Source organism: Cyclopterus lumpus, chromosome 16 (assembly GCF_009769545.1).
Source record: "Cyclopterus lumpus isolate fCycLum1 chromosome 16, fCycLum1.pri, whole genome shotgun sequence".
NCBI classification, from domain to species: Eukaryota; Metazoa; Chordata; class Actinopteri; order Perciformes; family Cyclopteridae; genus Cyclopterus; species Cyclopterus lumpus.
Window position 1 is genome coordinate 1,489,459 of NC_046981.1, and position 8,518 is coordinate 1,497,976.

Sequence of the window (8,518 nt, forward strand, 5' to 3'; positions counted from 1 at the left end):
CTTCAGGAAACACAACATTATGCTTCTGGAAACACAACGTTATGCTTCTGGAAACACAACGTTATGCTTCAGGAAACACAACGTTATGCTTCTGGAAACACAACGTTATGCTTCTGGAAACACAACGTTATGCTTCTGGAAACACAACGTTATGCTTCTGGAAACACAACGTTATGCTTCTGGAAACACAACGTTATGCTTCAGGAAACACAACGTTATGCTTCTGGAAACACAACGTTATGCTTCTGGAAACACAACGTTATGCTTCAGGAAACACAACATTATGCTTCTGGAAACACAACGTTAAGCTTCTGGAAACACAACGTTATGCTTCAGGAAACACAACGTTATGCTTCTGGAAACACAACGTTATGCTTCTGGAAACACAACGTTATGCTTCAGGAAACACAACGTTATGCTTCTGGAAACACAACGTTATGCTTCTGGAAACACAACGTTATGCTTCTGGAAACACAACATTATGCTTCAGGAAACACAACATTATGCTTCAGGAAACACAACATTATGCTTCTGGAAACACAACGTTATGCTTCTGGAAACACAACGTTATGCTTCTGGAAACACAACGTTATGCTTCTGGAAACACAACATTAAGCTTCTGGAAACACAACGTTATGCTTCTGGAAACACAACGTTATGCTTCTGGAAACACAACATTAAGCTTCTGGAAACACAACGTTATGCTTCTGGAAACACAACGTTATGCTTCTGGAAACACAACGTTAAGCTTCATCCTCAATCTGTTTGCGATCTGTGATTGAAGTGATTGAAGTCTGATTCATGATGCAACTTGTATTGAGCACAGAAAACAGAAGTGAAACCGTCTCAGGTGTGTTCTTGGTGTGTGTGTGTGTGTGTGTGTCTGTGTGTGTGTGTGTGTGTGAAGCCGACCCCTCATCAGATGGTATCACCACACCAGCTCGCTGGGTTCCAGTGTGACTGGATGCTCCGCCATTGAAGCGCACGTGAGACCCGAGCGGCCCTCTGATTGGCCGGCGCGCCGCGTGCAGCAGCTCCTTGTATGGTCACGTGGACCGGAGCGTCAGGTTTAGCCCGGCTGCTGTTTCTCTGAAACAGAAATGTACACGGTGTTCTCTCTCTCACGCACGCGCACACACACTATTGTCAGCGTGCACACGCTGGACACGAGCAGCTCCACGCGTTTACACGTCGCGCTCTCAGCCGTGTATTTACACATCGTGTATAGCTGGAGATATTTAATGATCTATGTATAGATATGATGTATGCAGGGTCTTTTAATGTGTGCCTTTGAATAAATGTGATTGTTTTGACACAGAAAGCATCGTTATGCATAATCTGTAATATATATATATATATATATATATATATATATATATATATATATATATATATATATATATATATATTCTATTGTAACCGGTATCTAAATGTGAGCGTAAATATATATAAACAATACAATGGAAACACCATGAGACGTGATGTATTATATATTAATTATCATTATTATTGTGTTTTAATGTACATATGGCTGCTTTGTGTCCCATTTGGTGCGGCCCTGTGATGCTTGTCCGCGTGCACTCTGGTTGATTCAGCTCGTGCTCGTGCACGTGTGGACATTTAAACCGGCGTGTAGATTCTCCGTGAATTCGGACTCGTAAATAAATAAATCTCGCTTTTGATTGTTTTGTTGGCGGACAGCAGCAGACAGTTATGAGTTATGTAACGGCCACGTGACCGGGGAGGACCAACGCGGCCGCGCGCTCGGGTCCAGACGGGACCCCGGATGTCCGGCTGAACCCCTGAACGAGCGCTGCGGTACATTTTCTTTCATGATATAGTTTTTATTACAACGCAAAGTCTTGAAATGTCACCCGTACATATCTTCCACTGAGTCCTGCGCGGCCGGGGAGTTTATTTTGGTTGAAGGAACCCCCCCCTCCCTGCGGGGCAACATGGTACGGTCCGCGACGCGTCATCCATTGTTTACAAATCAACCTCCCCGGGTTCGTTGCGGCGTGGTGAGAGCGAGGAGCGGCCCGACACGGACGTAAACACCCCGAAACCACGCACCGAAACCCGGGTAGCAGCCGCCAGCATGCCGTGCCGGAAGGAGGACTACATCTTCCTGGAGCAGTCCGTGTCCGTGGACTCCAAAGAGGTGGACGCGCTGGTGACGAAGATCGGAGAGGCGCTGCAGCTGCACAACAACAACAACAACAATAGCGGCGGCGCGCACCAGAAGACGGTGTCCGTGTCCGTGTCCTGCCTGCACGGGCTCACCGGCACCGGCAGACCGGAGGCCGTGATCGGCGGAGCAGGAGGAGGTGCGGGAGGAGGTCCGGTGCAGAAGCGCCACGGCTGCTGCATGCGGCTCCGGACTCACCGGGCGAGCCCGTACTGCGTCCCCGGGTCTAACGGGGACCGGGACTGGGACCAGATCAGACCGTGGAACAGGAAAAGGAAAGACGACGAGGAGGACCCGCACCGGATGCTGCAGGACTTGATTCTCTCGGGGAACCTGATCAAAGAGGCCGTGAGGAGACTTCAGGTCCCCAGAGCCGCAGACGGCGGGCCGAGCTGATGCTGCCCCGGGGGGCCCGGGGGTCTCGACCGGTCCCCCCGGTCCCCCGCACGGACACACACTGACTGTTTATTAGAATAAAACCTCACAGGACTGGTAGCTATGCGTTTTTCTAATTGTATTTTTGTTTGTATGAACCGGGCCCTCCGGGGGGGGGGGGGTCCACCATCTTTAACCGTTTCATTGGAGAAGAAAGTTTATTTCAACCCCCCCCCCCCCCTTTTTTCTCCTTTAATTTTTTTTGAATGCTGATCTCGTGGGATTTAACGTGATCTCGCGGGAGTTCGTTTGTTTGCTGGTGTGAGTAGTTCTGTGAACAACAAGGCTGATGGATGATTGCGTCACCGGGAACAGAGACCGGAAGTCGGGAGCCTAATTCATTTCTTATTTAAACTGGTCCGTGTTGTTTTTTGGGGGGGCAGACCCTCATAACGGGGTCCTCCTGAGTCAGGAGACCATTTTGTTTACAATCTCATGCCCCCCCCCCTTATGCTCATTTAATTTCATCTTCAGTGAGATATATATATATATATATATATATATATATATATATATATATATATATATATATATATATATATATCCTACTGAAGGCCACATGCTCATCACTCTGTCAGCAGCGCCACGTTTCTCTCCTACTTTATTTTGAAAGAACATAAACCGGAGAGGAATCTGTTTGTAATGGGGGGGGAGGGGTCTCTGGTCACGTGACTTCTGTGGTGCTCTCACCTGTGAATTCCCACTGAGGAGTTGTTGTGTTTCTATTCCGTGAAGAAGAAGAACTGCTTCGTACCGAAGCCTCGTGGAGTTCCTGTATTCAGGAGTCTGTTTCTGTTTCTGAATAAAAGTCATTTTGTTTTTCCAAAACCTTTTTGTGGAGTTTCTTCTTCTTCTTATTTTAAGCAGGACTGAAGGCCACGTGCTCATCACCGGCCTATAAATACCCCCCAACCCCCCCACCGGTCACAGCGTGACACAGCGGGGACAACATGTTTTGCTCCAGTGGGGGCGGGGTTAGGGGCGGGGCGGGGTTATGACCTCCAGGTGATCTCAGGTGGAGGCTGTAAACCCTCTTTTGTGTCACTGCCTCCCAACAATAATAATTAATAGTAATATTTATTTATTGTGTTTTTATATTGAGACTTAGAGACAGAAGGGAACAGAGTTGTGTTATTTTCTACTAATATTTACGTCTAAATATCTAAATGCTATATTTCTAAAATCATATATATATATATATATATATATACTACTGACTCTACTACTACTACTGAATCTACTACTACTACTGAATCTACTACTACTACTACTACTGACTCTACTGCTACTACTACTACTGAATCTACTGCTACTACTACTACTACTACTACTACTACTACTACTGAATCTACTACTACTACTACTGAATCTACTGCTACTACTACTACTACTACTGAATATACTACTATTACAACTACTACTGAATATACTACTACTGACTCTACTGACTCTACTGACTCTACCTCTACTACACCAGAGATATGGCGTCTCTATGCCCCTCCTCCTCAGTCCAAATGTTCACTTCCTGTTCAATAATTGCACCAAACAAAAAAACAAGATGAAAAAACAAACAAAAACAAACGAGGCTTCAAAACGTCCACTTCTATTCACAGTCTGCGGAGGGGAACCATCCCAATCTGGTTCCGTGGACCTTCAGCATCTTCAGCTCCTCTCCTTGAAGAGCTGCAGAGGAACAGAGTTCACGTTCCTGCCCAGAGACGACTGACGTAGATCAGAAGCTTTGTGCCGGTCAAATAAATGAAATATTTGCATTTGGTATTTATTGTTCCTCAATAGTTGTTCTGGTTTTCCCGTCAGGCTGATGGTCCACCAGGGAGGCGTCGCCACCTAGTGACGGAAACAAAGAACAACTCGGACGTTCATTTTGAAGCATCGACTTCTATTTTGGGCGAATTCAGACAAAGTTTCAGCTCTCAGTTGATCCCTGAAGCCCATACACAAGTAGAACACTGCTTGTTCTGTTATGTTGTTGTCCACATTAATAATGTTGCAGCAGCACATTAATGTCACAATCACATACATGTACATATACATGTATACATATGAGGAAAATATTACAGACCAAACTCGTTTGAACAGTTAAAGCCTGAAAGTCGTTGAAAAAAAGGTTTATTTTACAACCTTTTGACTATTTGACTAACTTATACTTAATAAATAAATTATTATTTTCAGCAAATATATATTATGTTTAATATCAAATATCTTGGATCTTTTTTTATTTTCTTTGCTCACATTTTGTTTTTGCATTGTTTCAGGAAGTATGATAACAACAATTTATTTTTAATATTATTTTTTCTTTAATTAAAATATGTTTTTATAAGTATTTTTATTTAATTAAAACTTGATAAAATATTATCTTGATAAAATGCACATTTAATTATTGTATTTTTTTTTTTTACATAACAAAATGTGTACCTCCAAAATACGGCCGCAGAGGGCGGTAATGCGCCATTAGCGCGTTGGACGCACCATTGACCAACGCGAAGAAGACTACGTCATCAGCCCTTCATCCAATCAGCGGCGTCATCATGAACTCAAACCCCGGAAGTGACGGATGACGCTCCGCGCCGCAACAAGGTAAACGGCTCGAGTCCGGACGGTTCGGACACGGTTCGTGAACGTGTTTACGCTCTCAGGCACGCGCATGACGTCACTACGCGGTACGCTTTGTTGTTGTTGACGCGGAGCAAAAGGCGTGAAGAAGAGAGACCGAGGCTTTCTTTTTGGAGCGAAGTGACGTCACAGCGCGCCAAAAGGTGTTGTTGTTGTTGCTGCAGCGTCAGGACGGACACGCGCTCACGCGCGCGCACAGTGTTCCCTCGTGAAGAAGAAGACTCGTCGTTCTCTTCCAGGACGCACGTGCGGGATTCACGCGCAACGGCAGCAGCTCCACCCGGTAACATCAAAGTGTACATATGATGCTGCGTTCAAGTGTGTGGGGCGTTTGTGTTGCACGTGAAGAGCATCGGACTCTACTTTATAGCTTCATACAGGATGAACACTTACTGTGCGTGTGTGTGTGTGTGTGTGTGTCTGTGCGTGTGTGTGTGTGTGTGCGTGCGTGCGTGTGTGTGTGTGTGTGTCTGTGCGTGTGTGTGTGTGCGTGCGTGTGTGTGTGTGTTCACAGGTTGGGACTATGAGTGACATGGCGGAGGAGGTGGAGGACCAGGAGAGTCTGACCAAGAGCAACTCCAAAATATCTGGTAGAGTAAAGGGATTCACTTCCAGCTGAGAGGTTCAACCTGGGGTCCGGACCTGGTCCAGGTCCAGACCTGGTCCGGTACCTGGTCATGTGGACCAGAGCAGAGCTGAACCCTCTGAACCCCAAACACCAGCTGGGTGATTCGAGACAAGTTCAAAAACAATCGTCAAAAACGGCACCATTCATCACAGCCGGAAGCTGTGAGAGCGGTTGTTATTGTCAGATTCTCATCTTTCCAACAGTCGTTAAACGCATCACGAGCGAGACGCAGGCGAACATTTCCCATTTTAAAAATCTCCTCAAATAATCTTGTTTTTACTTTAACCAGATTGTGTTTTTAAAACCATTAATTTATTGAGCAGAAGACGCAGGAGGCGTGTCCTTAATAGCAGGAGGCGTGTCCTTAATGACAGGAGGCGTGTCCTTAAAGAAACGTGTTGTTTCAGGTGAAATCCTCGACGGGAAGCGGGCGAAGAAATCGGTCGAGCGGTTCGACTTCCAGGCGCCGAAGCAAAAGGAGAAGCTGAAGTTCGGAGACGGTGAGTTTCTTTCTTTTTCCAGCATCACAACAGCTGGAGGTGTGTGTGTGTGTCATATGAAGTGTGTGTGTGTGTGTGTGTGTCATATGAAGTGTGTGTGTGTGTCATATGAAGTGTGTGTGTATCTGTTGCCGTGGTTACAGGGAGCGGAGATAAACTCGGAGACATCCCGCGAACCGGCCACCAGATCACCAGGATGAAGGCGGCCGACCTGAAACCGCTGCACTTCATCTTGTTCGACCGGCCGGGGAAGGTACTCACGTTCACTGAGCAGAGCCTGAACGCATCATTTAAATTCAGCCAGTACTCACGTTCACTGAGCAGAGCCTGAACGCATCATTTAAATTCAGCCAGTGCTCACGTTCACTGAGCAGAGCCTGAACGCATCATTTAAATTCAGCCAGTACTCACGTTCACTGAGCAGAGCCTGAACGCATCATTTAAATTCAGCCAGTACTCACGTTCACTGAGCAGAGCCTGAACGCATCATGAGAACGTTATCATTTACCTTCAGCCAGTACTCATGTTCACTGAGCAGAGCCTGAACGCATCATGAGAAGTTATCATTTACCTTCAGCCAGTACTCATGTTCACTGAGCGGAGCCTGAACGCATCATGAGAAGTTATCATTTACCTTCAGCCAGTCCTCATGTTCACTGAGCAGAGCCTAAACGCATCATGAGAAGTTATCATTTACCTTCAGCCAGTCCTCATGTTCACTGAGCAGAGCCTAAACGCATCATGAGAAGTTATCATTTACCTTCAGCCAGTACTCCTGTTCACTGAGCAGAGCCTGAACGCATCATGAGACCTCATCATTGAGTATAAGCTGTTCTTCCCAGATGGCGTCCTTGAAGAAGAACCTGCGTCTGTTTAACGGATTTCCTTTCGACGCCGACAGCGGACAGTACTCCAAAAAACGAGAAAAACTTCTCAAGTACGTTTCTTAAGTTTTTTTCCTCTTCAGGCACCAAAGATGTGAAACTCTTGACAGGATGAAGTGCTGAATCAAACCCCTGAAAACTGTTTTTTTTTTGTGCAGGAATTCTAACTTCACCAACACCAAACTGAAAGTCGTCTGCGGCGTTTTGGATCTGGAGAAGAAAGGAACGCACCCGGACCTGGTGGACCGGATCCTGACGTTCCTCACCGCGCCGAAGAACAGTGGAAAGGTGAGAGCGCCGTGTTGTTGTTGTTGTTGTTGTTGTTTCTGTGTCAAACTTTGGTTTCCTTCGACACTTTTAAGACTCTAAAATACCGTTTTTACCGTATTAGAAAGAGCAGCAGACGGTTATGTTTTAATAGACGTCTCTTCCTCCTCCTCTTCCTCCTCCAGCGTCTCCCCGTGAAGAAGAAGAGGAAATCGAAGAAGAAGCTGTCGGGCGAAGACTCAAAGTCCAACTCCAAGAAGAAGAGCAACCCCCGGCCCAGCAGCTCCTCCTCCAGCCCCAAGAAGTCCAAACCGGGGAGCAAGTCCAAAGCCATCGTCATGGACTCCAGCAGCGATGAGGAGGAGGAGGAGGAGGAGGAAGAGGAGGAGAAGGCCGGGGCTGAGGGATCGGATACCGAGGACAAGCCGTCGGAAAAAGAGGAGGACCAGTCGGACAAGTCGGAAGAGTCTTCAGACGAAGAGGAGGAAGACGAGGTGATGACTGTCCGTTTGTGCTTCTTCTTAAAACAATCAGCAAAAAAGCTGTAAGCTATAAAAAATTTAAAAAAAGGAAATGACTTTCAACTTTCCGACTGTCCTCGAACGCATCGCCATTTAATGAAGCTTCTGTCCTGAAGTCATCACAGTTTTAAAATAGTTCGTCAGATTAACTTTATTTTACACATCTTATTTATTTTCTCCCCGAATAAACTGTTAAACACGAACCACATCCTGTTGAACTCTTATCAATACGCTTATTGATTATCTTATTGATTATCTTATTGATTATCTTGTGAGGAAAACAAGAGAATCTATTAAGAAAATAATCCACATTTAATTTTCTTGTATGTAAACAAATAGTTTTACAAGGAGTTGTAAAATCTCTGAACTCCATTCTGATCTCATTGATTATCTCTGATTGATCAGCCCTCATATGTGATCAGAGAAGATCTTTGAGACGAGGACGTCTCACTCTGCTTCTC

The 8,518-nt window shown here is 45.7% G+C and overlaps 2 protein-coding genes across 4 annotated transcripts in view; both read left to right on the forward strand.

The window, feature by feature from the left end:
• The first annotated feature begins 1,690 nt into the window (after positions 1-1,690).
• Positions 1,691-2,726, forward strand: gbp (glycogen synthase kinase binding protein). The gene has a single exon (XM_034554387.1). The coding sequence runs from the start codon at positions 2,099-2,101 to the stop codon at positions 2,582-2,584; it is 486 nt and encodes a 161-aa protein (XP_034410278.1). The 5' UTR covers positions 1,691-2,098; the 3' UTR covers positions 2,585-2,726.
• A 2,426-nt stretch (positions 2,727-5,152) lies between these two features.
• Positions 5,153-8,518, forward strand: part of dek (DEK proto-oncogene) — an 8,958-nt gene continuing 5,592 nt past the window's right edge. Inside the window, exons 1-7 of one of the 3 annotated variants that reach the window (XM_034554141.1) lie at positions 5,153-5,540; positions 5,772-5,847; positions 6,293-6,385; positions 6,529-6,638; positions 7,228-7,322; positions 7,428-7,557; positions 7,722-8,030. In XM_034554141.1, coding sequence (XP_034410032.1) covers positions 5,781-5,847; positions 6,293-6,385; positions 6,529-6,638; positions 7,228-7,322; positions 7,428-7,557; positions 7,722-8,030 — 804 coding nt within the window. In that variant the 5' untranslated portion in view covers positions 5,153-5,540; positions 5,772-5,780. Of the gene's footprint in view, positions 5,576-5,771; positions 5,848-6,292; positions 6,386-6,477; positions 6,639-7,227; positions 7,323-7,427; positions 7,558-7,721; positions 8,031-8,518 lie in introns of all 3 variants that reach the window. The other 2 variants (XM_034554140.1, XM_034554142.1) reach the window with 2 other exon arrangements.